Below are 16,359 nucleotides of genomic sequence, written 5' to 3'. Positions count from 1 at the left end.
CCTCTCCCAGTTTTGTGACCTTTGCCCAGCACTACCAGCCAGATGAAACCTACACTTGCTGAGCTCGATTTTTAGCAAAAACCAAGTCTTGGGCATTGAATCCCAGAGTTGAAGGAATGCTAGAACTAAGGCATCAGATGGTCTCTCCCTTTACAGACCAGGAATTCGAGGTCAGGAGAAGGAGAGTGCTGGATCACAGGTACTTAAGAGATGAGAGCTGGGAGTCCTGGCTTCCTGTCAGCACACTGCTGGTGGAGTTGAAGGAGCACAGTCAGTCCCGTGCAGGTGCTGAGCCTGTGCCGAAACAGGCCAGTGTGTCCCTTAAGCCAAGCCTTGGAAGGCAGCATCCGCCCTGGTGCTGAGGTTCTGCACCCTCCCCCAGCTTTCACTTTGGCTGCCTTGGCCAAAACTGAGAGTGAAAAGAGTTAGTGTTCAGGACCTGGGCAAAGCCTGTGGTCTGTTCTAATGGAGGCTCTGAGGGCACAGGTAACCCCCAGGCCATTTCCAGGTGGCTCTGGGTCAGGCTCACATCTCCCCCAGCTCGTCCTTCTCTGGAGATGCACTGGGCTTCCTGTCTTTTCTGAGCTGTGCCTGCTGATATCAACCTTATAGGAACTGGAGTCAGTCCCAGGTCTGGCTTAAAGGGCATGTCTTTGAACATGTGTTGCTGCTTCCCAGTGCCTGGGCCTTGTGGGTTCTGCCAGGCACAACCCCACCGTGGATGTGATGCTGCGTCTCCCTACCCTCCCCCTTCCAGGCACTACACAGTTAGACATAATCTCGTCACAGTGTCACCGAAAGTGAACTGGTCCTATTTTACAAACAGAGAAATGGAAGTTCAGAGAAGGATAACTTGTCAGAAGTTACAGATGGCAGAGCTGGGAGAGAACTCAAAACTCCCGCCCAACCCAGCAGCACGTCTTCTGACTAGACTGACTCCCTTGAAGTAGGGCCTAGCCCAGCCCAGGGCCAGTACCCAGTAAATGATTGTGAGATGAATGAGTTGGTGGGTTAATTAAGCATACAGTGCCCCCCCCCCCCAGTATATGCAAATCTGAGGAAAGACGGTGAAAGCTGTGTTTAGATTAAGCAGGGCACTGTGTTCTGTCACTGCCTTTGCTGTGAACAGTGACTGTTAGAAGGCAGGGTGGACAGTCAGTGCCTGCCTTCTGGAAGCATCTCAGATGGGCCTGGGCTCAGAGACCCAAAGCTCCCATGCAGGAGGCAGGGCCTAACTGGGGCCCTAGGAACAATGCTGGACACAAGTGTCAGCACAGCTTCAGTTCTGTGTACTAGTCTTGGTATATGGGGGTTTAGTAGGCATCAAAGGGAACCGAACCCTCATTATAAAAGAGCTTCTGTGGGAAAAGAAGCCTCATGGTTACTTTTCATTCCAGGTTACTGACATTCCAACTGAACTTACAATAACCTTTGTTTGCTTTACAAATACAGTCCCATGATTCTGAAAAGAACTTTGCAAAGCAAGATTTTCTCACTGTCCCAATACACGGGTAAGAGCGCTGAGGTCTGGAGAGGGCTGACCTGTGCTTGGTCAGAGGAGTGCTACAAACCAGGATCCTGTTGTTCCCCAGACTAAACCACCAACTCAGGGCAAATGGGACCTCTGGGAACTGGGGCTTATCAGAGATGATGAAAGCAAATCTATGGGGTTTAAGTGGCTTCATTGTAAACAAACATTTAACTCCCTGGAAGCCTGAACTTGCTTTCAACATTGTTTTCAGTAGTGGCCGAAAAATTAATTTCCTTTAAAAAGCCTCTCTCCAGTGTTCACAGCAATGGTGGTTAAACTAGAAAATCACCCGGAGGAAGCCTGCGTAGTGGTGGGCCTCCCATTCCACTGCAGCTGGTGGCTTGGCAAGGCTGGCTTTTTCTATAGAGGAATGAAACAGGATTTTATTTCTGGGCTAAGTGCTGGTCCAACTAGGGGCCCAGGGGCAGCAACTAAGGCCTTCAGCAGTCCCTGGAGGGGTTTAGGCAAGGTGGAATGCTATCTGCCTGCCCACAGACTCTGCCTAGAAGTTTCAGCACCTCTGGGCCTTCACCATCATCATCTTGGGGCCCTGGCGCCTGCTGGGGGTAACCTGAGTGTGGGGATCTCCAGCTCTCGTTTCATCCTCATAATAACCACTGAGGCTTCCTTTATCCCTCATTTTTCTGATTATCTCTTCTGCTTACCTTGTTTTCTCACCTCACTCTGTTCAGCTGCAACATCCAGCCATGCTCCTAGCCTTTGTGCTGGCGGCTCTTCCCTCTGTGGAATATTTTCCTCCAGATGCTGCACCCCTCCACTTTATTTCTCAGATGCCTCCTTCTCAAGGGGGCTTACATTTGTCAACCTCTTTTAAGTTGCTTTTCCTTTCCTGGCCCCTGTCAGCAGTCCCAGCAGTCCCCAAATTTCTTTTACCCTATACCTTCCCCTCTTCCCCAGTACTTATCTTCTTATACGCTGACTGGTACACTGTTTCTTCCCCCACTAGAACATAAGATCCATGAGAACAGAATGTCTTTTTTTTCCTTGTTGTTTCCCCAATATCTGGGCAATGAATAAGGAACCCATATGTTTGGTCAGGCCCCTCAAGATAGCTATTCTCTTGTTCTCTGTAAGTCCCCTGCCTGACTAGTGCCTGTTTCACCTAAACCCTACACACACAAGGACCGATCTTCCTAGATCCTTGCCCCAAGCCCCAGCTGATGATTGTTCACATCAAAGGGTCCCTGAGGGGCATGCCCCCATTGGTTTCCTTGGTAACGAATGAGCCCACCTGACATCAATTCCCCTGTAACTGGTCGTCTCCCCTCCCCTCTCCCAAGCAAAGACTGCCAGTGTCCTGCCTGCTGCACAGAGTGGGGTGTCACTCCAGGACTTTGCTTCAGACATGTAAATTTCCTCCATCCATTAAACCACTGATGTCTGTTACTGACTCTGGGCTCTTTCTCAGAATTAAAGCTGGGCAAGTGTAGGCTTTGTAGGCCTATGGGGTGCAGCCCAACACCAGTGAGTAGGCATCAAGAGCCCCTTCCACAAAAAAGAAACACCTGGTCTCAGGTGGGTCAAGGGCCTTGATTTCAGCTGGTGATGGGAGTAGCCAGAGTGAGCATCGCCCACCACTTCACCATTCTCCCTGCCTTCCCCCCTTACCCAAAAATTTCCCGATGTACCTGGAACCAGGAGGCTGCAGGATGACTGCTGACTGAGAGCCTCTGCTTTGGTGGCTGAAGGTGGGACAGCAGTGACTAAAGCTATGAAATTGAACTCAAGGCGTTGGCCCAACGTTCAAATCTAGCAGGTAAAAATTTAACTTTGCATTGGCTTTTAATGGTTTCGTCAACCAAAGATTTAACCAGGGCTGCTGCTTTTGTGTTTGTCTTTACTTTGGGACTGTCAAATGATTTTCTTCGTTTATGATGGATGGGAAAACGGTAGAAAACAAGCATAGCTGCAGTTTATGAAAGAATCACATTAACGAGAATTTCCTAGAATCGCTCAAAGCCGAGTTGGGGGTTGGCACGGAGCAAAGGCCCGGTGGAAACCACGGCTCTCTCTGGCTCAGGGTTCTACCCCCTCCTCCCTCTGGCGCAGCAAGGAGGGGTTGGGGAGAGGGCTGTCCCTCACACAGCCCTGGGGAGCTCGGGAGGCCACACTTCCCCACAGGGGGTGATTTAGGACACCCCCACCACCTCCCCTCCCCGCAGCTGCAGTCTCAGCCGTGAAGGATGAGATAGAGCCCCAAGTGGAGAACCCGGTGCGCAGGGGAAACAGAAAAGTGTTCTGGTGCTTAGCGAGAAACAATCGAGTGTTTTCCAAGCATCCGGCCATCAAATCTCGCACTCAGACGATGTATAAAATCGTAATATGGGTTAGGCGCTCGTATCCGAGTCTTGGCTGAGGATGTTGCGGCTGTCTAGGAGCTGGCGTTCAACACAAGTAGCTCCTTCCTCTGGAGACCTGGGGCCGGCGTCCTGCCCGCCTAGCGCAGAAGCAACTTGCGGAGGGCGGTGCCGGGCGCGTGCGGGCCGCGCGGGAGCTGGTCCGGGATCATGGCCGCGCTGTGTTCAGCGCGCAGCGTCAAGCGCGGGCACGCGGCGCGCAGACGCCTGAGGCCGGCCGCGCTCACGTTGCGGCAGAAGTCCACGTGCAGCGTCTGCAGCGCGCGCCCGTGCGCCGCCACGGCTGTCAGCGTGCGGTTGGTGACGCGCGCGCAGTTCTCCAGGTGCAGCGCGCGCAGGCGCGGGCAGGAAACCAGCAGACGCGCCAGGCAGTCGTCGGTGACGTGGCCGCAGCCAGACAGCGTGACGGTTGCCAGGTTGGGGCACCTGCGGAGAGGAGGATGCGGTTAGCGTGCTAGCTTGCGGCCGCCCCCGGTCACGCCCCCTAGCTCCCTGGCTGGTTGGTCCCAGTGCGAACTCTGGGAGACCGCATCTTAGAGAGGAGTACCGGGCCTAGCTCTTGTGGCTTAGCTGGTAAAGAATTCTGCCTGCAATGAGGGAGATCTGGGTTCGATCCCTGGGTTGGGAAGATCACCTGGAGAAGGGAAAGACTACCCCCTCCAGTATTCTGGCCTGGAGAATTCCATGGACTGTATAGTCCATGGGGTTTCAAAGAGTTGGATCCTGTTGAGCCACCTTCACTTTCATCGGACCTAGTGAGTTTCTCTTTGGGAAGCTGCCTGCTGTGACATGGCCCGGATCTGAACTGGGGCCCGCTTCCCTTGCTCTTCTGCTACTCCACCTCACCATACTTGGCTGTGAGTGGGCTTTTAGCTCAGGAGCCCAAACCCCCGTCCTGCTGTGCGATGCTGGTTTCTAGGAGGGTGAGAAAAGCAGTGCATGGTGACAGCTCAAGTCTAGCTTCAAGCTGAGGCCCTGGTGATCGTGGCAGGACAGTGCAGAGAGGGTTTTCTGTAAAGTGTCTTAGAATCAGGCCCATTCCAACTCTTGGCCATCGGGGCCCCCTCTGAGTATTGGTTCCAAGTTCTAGAGCCCTGGTTTCAGCTGAGTTGACGGAGGCAGCTGCTGCAACTCCACTGGGATGCCAGCCTGCCAGAAGTCAAGATCCACAAGTAGCTAGACCCAGGCCTGTTGTGGGTACAGTCAGGGACAAAGGTAGCTTGTCCAGAAAGTATGGGGGGAGGGAGGTGTCTCTCTGCACCAACCTTGCCAGCAACTGCTTGGGAAAAAGATCTTGAGCACAGTTGGACGTGGTTTCTTTGTGCCGTGACCTTGATTGTCATTCATTACCTGGTATGTATGTTTGAGGTTGGCTGGGAGAGAATAATGCCCACCAGTGGGGTTGTCCTGAGAACTAAATGATTAGAAGTGTCTGGAGCCTGTGCAGGGCCTTCTGTAGGTGCTTCTAAGCCATGTTTCCTGGGAGCAGGCAGGACCACACTGCTTCCAGTCAAGAACCTGTCTCATGGGTGCAGGCCTTGGCTTCCTATAGCCAGAGGAAGCTGGAGTCAGGCCACAAAGGGTTTCCCTTTCCCCATCCGCCTCCCTCAATGCCCCTGGGCTGCACCTGACTGAGCCAGCTCAGCTCCATTTGCTTTAGGAAGGAAGGAAGGAACTAAAGTAGACTGGACATGGCTGCATCCACAAACCAAGAACACCCCATCTTTCCAAGTTTGCACATCTTCCTTAGACTTTATATCTGCCTTCCACCCCCAGTTTCTTGAATGAGGAAACTGGCTCGGGGAGCTCAAGTGATTTGCCTGTGACTTATTTGCTGTCTAACCCAGGACAAATATCTGAACCTTGCTGCACCACCTCTTCATCTGTCAAGTGGGAGAGAAACTGTTACCTTCAGGGTGGTGGTGAGGATTAGGTAGGCATTTAAGCCCCAAGGCTGTTAACATGATTCCTTCCTCTTGAGAACCTTTAGAATAATCCTGAGGCAGGAAGAAACCAGCAAAAGAAACCATGGACTCCCTACCAGCCATCCTCAGCTGTCCCCAGGTGATTGCCAGATCTAGGTTTGGTGCACAGGCATCAATACCTACTGTGTGCCAGTGCTACTGTGTCATTTAATCTGAAATTAGCCTGTGAGATAAGGCAGTGTATCCCAGTCCACAGGGGAAGAAATGAAGTTGAGTTAATTTAAATATTTGGGCTGGGGGTCACATGGTCAGACAGTAGCAGTACTGGGGGACTCAGCCCCAGGCCCTTTGCTTTTTTCTGACACTCGTGCCTGGACAGGTACAGTCCACACCTTGCTGGTTTGGGGGGTTATACCCGCTTCTAAGAATGGAAGAAATTTAGGGCAGGCTTTTTACCCTGTACATATCACTTCCCTGTCTGTTTACTGGGTCTTGTTAAACCCATCAAAATGGCATGGTCTCATTAGGGACAACCCCAAATCCATCTTCTATTTTCTTCTATGGCCTTAAAAAAAAAAAAAAGAAAAGGAGGGGCCACTACACTGTTTGCTTCTGTTCCTTGTTAGGCTGCCAGAATACAGCAGCTGTTAAACCTGGGTGGCAACAAGCGGACTGAACCTAGTTTGTTAGTGGACGAGGGGATCATTTCCTCAAAGGCAGGACAGGACTGGTAAAGCCTCAGTGAGAGCCTGGCTGAGGAAGACTGTTCTTTGTGGACTGCTCTGGGCAGGAGGCTGTGACAGTGAAGGGAGTCTTGCCCGTGGCTCAGCCACCATGGGGTCGACAGGTCAAATACAGGATGTATTTAGGACATACTTGTGCCAAAAATTATTCCGTCTATCTGAAGTTCAGATTTATCTGGGCCTCTTGAATCTTTATTTGCTAAAATCTGGGAATCCTAGACTGTGGCACAAATCACAACCTGTCAGACTTTTGGGTTTGCTCATTTGAAAACTTGGGCTAAAGCACTGTTCCCTTCAGTGTACTGATCCTCGCAGTAACTTCAGGTACTCTGAAGATTAGTAAGTTTCTCATAAGGAAACCACTGTCTGCACCCCTGCTGGAGTCTGGATTGGTTCATCTAACCCAGAGCCGAGGAGCCTAACCCTCCTTCAGCTGCACTCCACAGGTCTTGGGGTTTGCTTGTCAGGAGCAGAATCAAGGGGGCGTGAGCTGATTGCTGAATCTTGAAACCTTTTCCTGGGACCTGACACTGAAAATGAAGGCCCAGCTGGACCCACCCAGCCCTTCATGGCTGCCAGGGAGGACAGCTGCCAGAAGCAGAGGGACAGGCTGAAGCCTAGTCCTTCCTCTCTGCTGAAGCAGCTCCAGGACCTGTGAGGCTAAGAGAAGGATTGGCGCCCTTTCCCCCCAGAATTCTCTCCATCCTGTGGAGACTGCGCGGTGGGTGGGCCTGGGGGGGTCTGCCTTGGGCCTAGTCTGAGGCTCCCCGAAGCAGAGCCGTCTTGGTCTCGTCATTTGCTCTTCCCAGACACCCAGGGGCCTCCCAGAGCCCTGGAGGCCGGCGCGCCTCAGGAGGCGGCCTACCTGTCGCACACGCGGAGGAGGAAGTCGTTGACCAGGCTCTCGTGCCGGCTGCAGATGCTCCGCTGGAGGGCGCTCTTGAGCCAGTCCTCGATGCTGCACACCTGCACGCGGCTGGAGTGCCAGCAGATGGAGAGGCTCCGGAGCGCCGGGCTCAGGAGGAAGTTGTCCTTCTTGAGTTCTGCGAGGGAACGGAAGTGCAGCAGGGGCCAGAGTGCAGGGTCCTCAAACACGTCCTGGAGCTGGGGGCAGGTCCTGGCAAGGTTCTTCCTGCTGTCCTTGTCCAGGAAGGAGAAGAGGTGCAGCAGGCACTCCCGATTGAGCTGGGTGATGTGCATGGTCCGCAGTGGCCACACCGAGTGTGGCTGGAGCCCAGGGACCTGACCTACCTCCAGCTGCTCCTCCCCAGCTCTGGGCTGGTGGACATATATGGTTGAAGAATGGTGTTTATTTTTGGCCAACAACTGGTGCTGGCGCTCTGAGGAGGAGGGAAGCCCAGACCCAGACATACGTGCGGTAGTCTGTGGCTCGGCTTATGTTTAGAGGAATTGAAAACCCTGGCAGAAAATCAGCATGTTGAAGTTCAATAGCCTACTTAAAGGGGATTTCTTTCCTTTTAGCTGACAATGGTGTTAGGCAGAGAGCTCTTTTGGCATTTTCATTCGGGGTACTGGCTAGACTATCTTTGTCCAGGCTTGCAATCTCTACTCACTGGGAGGGACTTTAATTGTTAATAGTATCTGGTTTTATTTCCTGGGACATCAATATGAGTCTTTGGCTCTACTTTCAATAGGAAGAAGCCTGCTGTCTATAAAAAGCTAAAGCTTGTGGTTTTATGCTTGGAGGTGTAAGCAGAAGCCATGGTCGATGCCCCTTTTCTGTGTTACTTTGTTCCATAGTGATGGTTTCCAGCCTAAGCTGAACTACCATCAAATCCTGCTGCTCCCCTCCAGGCAGAGGGATTTCCCAGTTGCCTTGTTTTTACCCTGAGCTTTTTCATAAAAGATTTGTGTTAAGTAGCTTCTGTCTCTCCAAGGTTCTTCTGTGTGTATGTGTGTAAACTCATTTACTTGGCTTTACATTTTTCCAATTATGTGTCCTGCTGTATCTAATCTATATTTCCCCAAGTGCCAGGATGGATGAAGTAACTCTTAACACAAAACTACTTGAAGCAATTATAAGTTGAAGTATTTTACTCTTGCCCTGTAAACCAGCCTCACATCCTCCTTGTGAATGTGTGTAATTTAGTTCCTGGCAGTTAAGCTGCTCAGTAAATTGCTGGAGGTTTTATTCATGAGTTCTCCCTTCCTAACACAAAACTGAGATTCCTTAATTTGTGGGCTCATTTTCTAGTACCGCCTCACTCCCAGTCCTTCACCAGCCCTGCTGTATTCCTCCTCCTGTGAGCTCCTAGGTCTGTGTCTCCTATGTCTTGCTTGGTTTGGGGGCTGCAGTAGTGAGATGAGAACCATTTTTTTCTCTGCTAGACCAGGAAACACCACCTCAGTGGTTACTATTGTTCTTTTTCCCACATAATTAGAATTGGAAGGAATGGGAATACTGTTTCCACTTGTGTGGATGAAGCACATATGCCAGGACCCTCTTCTGGAACTGCGGCTGGGTCAGACCTGGTGCAGCTTTGCCTGTAAAAGCAGAATGCAGCCTAAGGGAGAAAGTAGCCATTGTGGCCAGCTCCCTTGCTTTGAGGAGTCAGTGGGTCCCCTGTGCCTGGGTTACCCCACCACTGCCAAGGTCAAATGGAAAGCATGACTTTTCTTAAAAACAGCATACATCAAGAAACAGCCAAAAGCAAGATGTATTTCTCAAGGAAAGGGTTACTAAGAACTGCTCATATTTCACACTAATCATTTCAATTGTTCAAATGACAGCTGACAGCCAGAGTCCCTCTTTGGGCTCTAGTTAAACTTATTCAAAAGGTACTGCTGCACCACAGGTGGGTTTACTGGAAAGCCTTTAGGATTTCCCTCCTGAATCCTTTCCAAACCAACAGTTTTTAGAAGGCTGATCCCTGGAAGTAGTTGGTTCTTTCACCTTCTTAAAGGCAGAGTAGTGTAAGCCTGCCAGCCACAGGGGAGAGTCATTTTGTTCCTTGTCTCCCAAGCTGCACGTCCACAGCTCTGCTTGAGCAGCAAATATGGGCAGAGCCGGGCCACTTGGCTGCTCCTCACGTGGGGTGGTAGGAGGCACCCCGGGATATAGGGTGGGTCCACAGGCATGCCTGCCTGCAGGGAGGAATGTGGCTCTCAGCTGGGTGTTCTGACAGCTGTTCCTCCAAGCTCCTCCCTTTCTGCCCCATGGAGCTCGGCTCCTTCACAGCCTCTGACCAGCATGGCTGCCAGAAGGAAACGTGTGATTCGAGAACTGGAGGCAAAACCATTTGGGCCGCAGGCGTCTCTATCTTCAGTTTTAGAAAACTGATAGAAACAGGCAAATGAGTAACACAGAAAAACAATGGGTGTGGACACAGGGTGGTTCTTACAGGAGCTTACTGTAAAGCAGGTATTTACTCTTTAACAGTGGCACTTGTTTCCCTGTTTGATCCTTTGGTCAGAGCCCCAAACCTGGTTCCTCAGGGTAGTCTGGCTCTGACGGAGGCAAGCGGACCTCATTCTTATAAAAAAGGACAGGATGAAGTCACACAGTGCGGGTGAGCTCCCTTGGGACCTGATGCGGCACTGGACGGCCTGGCCTGCCACCAACCCTGCCCTCCAGGTCCCTCTGTCTGGGCCCAAGTGCACAGCAGCCCCAGGTGGTGACGGGTTCGTAGAAACCTACTACCTGGTGACTCATTCCAAAGGCCCTTGGCTTGAGCAAGTACATCATCACTAACTTTGCTCCACTGAAAGAGGTTCGGAAATAATAGTCAAAAGGGAAGAGACCAGATCTTTAATGATACTTTCCATAAAACAGTTCAGGTTGGTGAAGCAGCAAAAGGCTGTGATTACAACTTAAATCAGTCACTTGCACAAGTAATCCTCTCAGCATCATACAGATTAGGTTTCAGTGGAAATGATTACCTCTCACACAACCAACACTCGCAGAGGGCAGTCTGAAGTCCGTCGCAGTCAGACCTGAGGGGGAAGGTCCTCACCCAGCGAGGTGACGCACAGACCTTGGACTACAGCACACCGCCACCCACTCCCACTCCCTCCTGCCCTGTGGGCACCCTCCTGCGGCCACGCTCTGGTCCCCTCTTATCTGTTCCTGGCTGCAGAAACAGACTTTGCTCAGGAGCTTCTCCAGGGCTCACAGGAAGAGGCCACTTCAGCTACAAAGGGAACATGAGAGAGTTCAGGGGACGGTAGAGGTGGAAGTGGGATAAGTGTATCTAAATAGACATATGTACACACACTAAACCAATGAAGGAGAGGTTTGGCTTTAAGAAATAAATATGTCCCCAACCCTAGAAACCAAGCTGCTGAGTAGGTTCCACAGGTGAGATACACATTTAACACTTAACCAGGGCCCATACACTTTACTGGTTTAATTCTATTACATTTGTCATCACTAGACACTGAGTAGAATACAGTGGATAAGCAAAGGTTTTCTCCACCATGGAGAGAGATTTGTGTTGCCACAAACTGTTTCTGTCACCCACCTGTGTGGGAGGACTTCTGAGAGTTTTGTTCCGAGGAGCCCTGTGCCTCAGCGTGAGGCCCTGCCTCAGCACTGCTCTCTGAATGGGAAGCCACACGCGTGCTCGAGGCGACACGGCACCAGGGAACAGCCCTGAAGAGCACGAAGGTCAGCTTTCGAAAGAGGCGTGGTAAGGCTGCACAGTTAAATTTTCAAAATACAAATAGGCACATTTACATCACTGGTGTTCAAGTGCACAGTTCACATGGGTCCAGTCGCTTTTCCAGAGAACCTTCATGGTATCCTTCAGGCATGTCTGCTTTAGTAAAATGAAGAGAGAAAAACACTGCAAAATTCAAGAGAGGAGGTGTGTTCATCTCTTAAGCCAACAGTGTTGCCTGTGTGAGGACCACTTTCCCCAACAAAGTAGTCTAGTCTGTTGTAAGTTCCATTTGGTAGAAAGGCCATTTTCCTCCATCAACACTGCCCGAGGCTTTCTTGTTGGAGTTACAAGTGCTGCCCACGCAGAGACTAGTGATCTAAGTGCAAATGTTAGAAGTTACAGCTGTGTATCTTCTAAGCAAAAGAGACTGGATTCATAGGAGCGAGGTCAGAGGAGATGCACATTTCTAGTTCAATGTCATGTGATGTTAATGTACTGATACAGTAGATCAAATTATGTGAAACTGTCATTTTTGTAGTTCAAAAAGTTGTGGCTCGGCGTGTGTAATTTAACATTGTAAACTTTTAAATACATGTTTTCCTCTTAATTTTATCTTCTGGGCGCTCTGTTTCTAAGCTGTAAGATCTATACCTGATGGCAAAGCTTTCTTCTCTGGAGTGAAACTGTAGATCAGCACAGTCTGGGAGAGCGCTGCATACAGGTGGAACTGTCCAGCCCTAGCTGGTCCTGGGCCATGAGTGGCTGCTGAGAACTTGAACCATGACCAGCGTGACTGAAGAACTGAGTTTTCAATATGTTTTTAATGAAAATCAACACTTAACTAACTATACATGGCCAATGACCATGGTATTGGACAGTAGACGTTCAGACATAATTTGCTCCTAGTTATTCTAAACTGTTGAGCAGGTGTGTTCTGCTCTGAGAAAATGTGGAATTTTTCCAGCTAATATTGAAGTGGGGATGGAGCAGCTCTTTTCCTGCAGCTTCCAACATCCAGGCCAGGAGGAGGGCCACCCAACTTTCTTTTACGTCCATACACTTAAAATCTGGACCTTTTTTTTTTTTTTTAAACAGAAAAAAATAATAGAACGTCTGATTGGCTGGCTTAACATAAACTAACTACATTCTGCCCCCTTGTAACAACTTGTAAAGAATTGGGACTGGAGGAAAATACCAACTGGAACAAGGAGTGAACATGAAAATGTGCATGGTCCTATCCCACAGGCCCAGCTGGAGCTCCCTCCTCCTCTCACTAATTTGGACGTTGGGCACCAGCACCCCAAGATCAGCAGGCTGGCTTGAAAACACTTCTGGAAAGCACAGGAAGCGTCATTAGATGGGATTCTGGTTCCAGATTTCAATTTTAATTAAAGCTAAGCAGTGCTGGTGCCTACTTTTCTTGAAAACAATTTTAAAAGACTGCTAACCTAAACAACAAAAACTCTATTTACTCAAAGTGAAAGTATTTTCAATTGCTCTGCTATGAGGATAGGCCAGTGAGAGCTGTTAAAACTTAAAGACTTTAGTTTCCTCTTGTGGACTCCACAGTGTTACCCCAAGTTTAGGTGATGGTCAGAATCAACTTTGGGAGGTAGCATCTCAACCTCTGGTGGCCAAGTAAGACAGACTAGAGTGGACATGCAGTTAATCCCAGTGCTACAACCAATGGGGGAATTAGGTGCTGACTCAAAAAGGCAATCATGACACTACAGTTTCTGCACACTGGATAAATAACACGTGGATAGCATGTGGCTGAGTCACAGAACTTTTGAAACACTTTTAAGTGTATTTGGTCTTATTTGGACTGTTCAGTACCCCTATCTCATCTATGAAAGTGCCCCAAAACCAAAAAAAATTAAAAGTAATTCTTGAATTTGCAATGTAGGTACAACTGAATCAACCGATTTATTTAGTAGTGCTGATAAACAGCACCTTTGAGAGATGCTAAGAGCAGCAGTCACCTGGTCTGTTTAATGACGCCCTTCCTGTCCTCTTTTACAAGCAGGAAGAATGATTACTGAGCAGTCACTGAACTCTCGTGAGCCACAAATTTACGTGCACACATGATACTTGCTTTAGAGCCAACCTGATCTCTGTTGGATCAGTGAGAAGGCAGCAGGTGGTTACATCGCTCTTCACAATGGGGAACACCTCTCGCTTTCAGCATACGAGAGTAACAAAGCATTGATGTAAATGTGCCTCAAAGTGAGAACTGAACATTAATATAAAAAAGTCAAATAGAACTAAGTTCTTGAAACTACATATAAAAACTGAATTATTACAACTAAAGCAGCAAATCAAAATATCTGCTGAGGTTTTCTGGTAGAACTAAAAAAAAAAAAAAAAAAAATTAGTTGGTGCCCATGTTCAATAAGTCACTACCATTGACAAAATAAAACTAAACCCAAAATAGGAAACTGAAAAGTGCATAATGAAATTAAATCTTGGATCAAGTATTTATGGAAAATTGGAAATGTCTGTCCGGTATAGTTGAAGAATAATGATTTGGAGGAGGTATTAAAGTTTATCCGATCCAGCTTTGGCCTGGCGCTCCACATAAAAAAGGATGTAGGCCTTGGCCTTCACCACGGTGTCTTCCTCAGTCAGAGTTACAGTGCTGTCATTGAAATGGAACCAGCGACCTTCGTGAGTTGCGTATGCTGTGTAATGTCCAGAACCGACCCTGTGAAGAAAGGTCAAATGAGCAAAGATAAAGACTACAGAAGTCACACAAGAATCTGTGCAACCATATAAATTATTAGAAGGACAATACATTTTAATAATTACTGTATGGAATAAATTCTAGAGATTTGTAATTTAAGACAGGTGATTAAGCTCACGTTTATCTTCTTGAAACCCATCGAAATGACAAGGAATATAGTCACACTGGAGAACAGGGAAGCGTGCCATGGACTGAGCAGAAACGGAAGATTTTCAGGAACACAGAGCTTTACATGGCACTGGATTAACAGAGAAACTAAACATCAAAGGAGCCTAACAAGCAGAGGTCACAGCCTGTGGAAACAGGGAAAACTTAGGACCAGATTTCCCATCAGTCTTAGAAGAAACCTGAGCACAGGACAGAAATCTGCCTCCAGGGAAGCACTTTCTCTCCTAGTTTGACCATCAAAGGCTTTTCTTTCTCATCATGACCCACCCACTCACACATGGAGCCCCAGACTCAGTCCTCCTGGGTAGGAGAAAGCCTGTAGACAGAACAAAGACCTTCACAAACTGCTAGAAAAACACTTACAACATTTCATGAGCTGAAGACACTAGACTAAGAGTATCCCTGTTAACTACCAAACAAATATATCTCAAGTAATTTCTTAAGTCCAAAGAAAAAACAAGCAAATGAGAATCAGATGTGTAGTGGACTTATCATTTATAACTATGAATGGTGAAATCAAAAGAGCAATGTCTACAAAGTTCAGAGGGAAGAGGATTTTCAACATGGATAGTTGCTTGACAGGTCTGAAGGTAAAACTAATATCCTCAAGCAGACCAGAAAAAGGAAGGAATATACCCCTATTACAGGTTTTCAAGGGAAAAAAGTAATCAAGAATGTTATGTAACAAAATAAGAAATGTATCTGTAAAGTAGAGAACATGAAGTTTATTCTAAATAATACCTGTTTCCCCTCCATTTAAATATCAATTGGCCAAGGAAATCAGCAGTCTTTTGGAGTAATGACTACTCAGGATTTTGTGGACAACAGACTAGTTGTGAATGCTGGACTCAAATGAACCTTTCTCCATTTTGCTTTCGTGTGCCTTCTCTTCATGCTTTGCAACATATTTCAGGAATACTCTTTCCCACCAAGACTGAAGGAAAGTTCTACCAGTCACTCAGTCATGTCCAACTCTTTGCAACCCCAACAACTGCAGCACGCCAGGCTTCCCTATCCTTCACTATCTCCTGGAGTTTGCTCAAACTCATGTCCATTAAGTCAGTGATGCCATCTGACCATCTCATCCTCTGTTGCCCCCTTCTCCTCTTGTCCTCAATCTTTCCCAGCATCAGAGTCTTTTCCAGTGAGGCAGTTCTTTGCATCAGGTGGCCAAAATATTGGGAGTTTCAGCTTCAGCCATCAGTCATTCCTGTGAATATTTGGGGTTTATTTCCTTTAAGATTGACTGCTTTGATTTCCCTGCTGTCCAAGGGACTCCCAAGAGTCTTCTCTAGCACCACAGTTCAAAAGCATCAATTCTTTGGTGCTCAGCCTTATCTATGGTCTAGCTTTCACATCTGTACATGACTACTGGGAAAACCATAGCTTTGACTATACAGACCTTTGTTGGCAAAGCGACGTCTCTGCTTTTTAATACACTGTCTAGGTTGATCACAGCTTTTCTTCCAAGGAGCAAGCATCTTTAAATTTCATTGCTGCAGTCACCATCTACAATGATTCTGGAGCCCAAGAAAATAAAGTCTGTCACTGTTTCCATTTTTTCCCCATCTACCTGCCATAAAGTGATGGGACAGGATGCCATGATCTTCGTTTTTTGAATGTTGAGTTTTAAGCCAGCTTTTTCCCTCTCCTCTTTCACCTTCAAGAGGCGCTTTAGTTCCTTTTCATTTTCTGCCATAATGGTGGTATCATTTGCATACCTAGGTTGTTGTTATTTCTCCAGGCAATCTTGATTCCAGGCTGAGCTTCATCCAGCCTGACATTTTGCATGATGTACTCTGCATACAAGTTAAATAAACAGGGTGATAACATACCAGCCTTGATGTCCTCCTTTCCCAATTCTGAACCAGTCAGTTGTTCCATATACAGTTCTGTTGCTTCTTGACCTGCATACAGGTTTCTCAGGAGGCAGGTAAGGTGGTCTAGTATTCCCATCTCTTTAAGAATTCTCCGCAGTTTGTTGTGATCCACACAGTCAAAGGCTTTAATGTAGTTAATGAAGCAGCAGGAGATGTTTTTCTGGAATTCTCTTGCTTTCTCTATGATCCAACAGATGTCAATTTGATCTTTGGTTCCCCTGCCTTTTCCAAATCCAGCGTGTACATCTGGATAGTCTTGGTTCACGTATTGTTGAAGCTTAGCTTGAAGGATTTTGAGCATTATCCTACCATGTGAAATGAGCACAACTGTGTGGTAGTTTGTGCTTCTTTGGCATTGCCTTTCTTAGG

The 16,359-nt window shown here is 48.1% G+C and overlaps 2 protein-coding genes across 4 annotated transcripts in view; both read right to left on the bottom strand.

Annotated features, from left to right (window-relative positions):
• Positions 1 to 3,315: 3,315 nt before the first annotated feature.
• On the bottom strand, positions 3,316 to 8,019 carry FBXL22 (F-box and leucine rich repeat protein 22). The gene is made up of 2 exons (XM_043918903.1): positions 7,443 to 8,019; positions 3,316 to 4,335 (listed from the first exon to the last, which is right to left on the bottom strand). The coding sequence occupies exons 1-2, from the start codon at positions 7,946 to 7,948 to the stop codon at positions 3,990 to 3,992; spliced, it is 852 nt and encodes a 283-aa protein (XP_043774838.1). The 5' UTR covers positions 7,949 to 8,019; the 3' UTR covers positions 3,316 to 3,989.
• Positions 8,020 to 10,331: 2,312 nt separating this feature from the next.
• The window catches only part of USP3 (ubiquitin specific peptidase 3), a 99,171-nt gene continuing 93,143 nt past the window's right edge, over positions 10,332 to 16,359 (bottom strand). For all 3 annotated transcript variants that reach the window (XM_043918899.1, XM_043918898.1, XM_043918900.1), the window contains exon 15: positions 10,332 to 13,903. In XM_043918899.1, coding sequence (XP_043774834.1) covers positions 13,738 to 13,903 — 166 coding nt within the window. In that variant the 3' untranslated portion in view covers positions 10,332 to 13,737. The remainder of the gene's footprint in view (positions 13,904 to 16,359) is intronic.

Source organism: Cervus elaphus, chromosome 12, assembly GCF_910594005.1.
Source record: "Cervus elaphus chromosome 12, mCerEla1.1, whole genome shotgun sequence".
NCBI classification, from domain to species: Eukaryota; Metazoa; Chordata; class Mammalia; order Artiodactyla; family Cervidae; genus Cervus; species Cervus elaphus.
This window is presented reverse-complemented; position numbering and strand designations above follow the sequence as displayed.

Bases quoted from the DNA above. Each gene is read 5' to 3' on its own strand.
- FBXL22 (XM_043918903.1), bottom strand. From the start codon at position 7,948: ATGTCTGGGTCTGGGCTTCCCTCCTCCTCAGAGCGCCAGCACCAGTTG. The intron at 4,336-7,442 runs GTAGGCCGCCTC...TCCTCTCCGCAG, and splicing joins CTCCTCCGCGTGTGCGACAG to GTGCCCCAACCTGGCAACCG.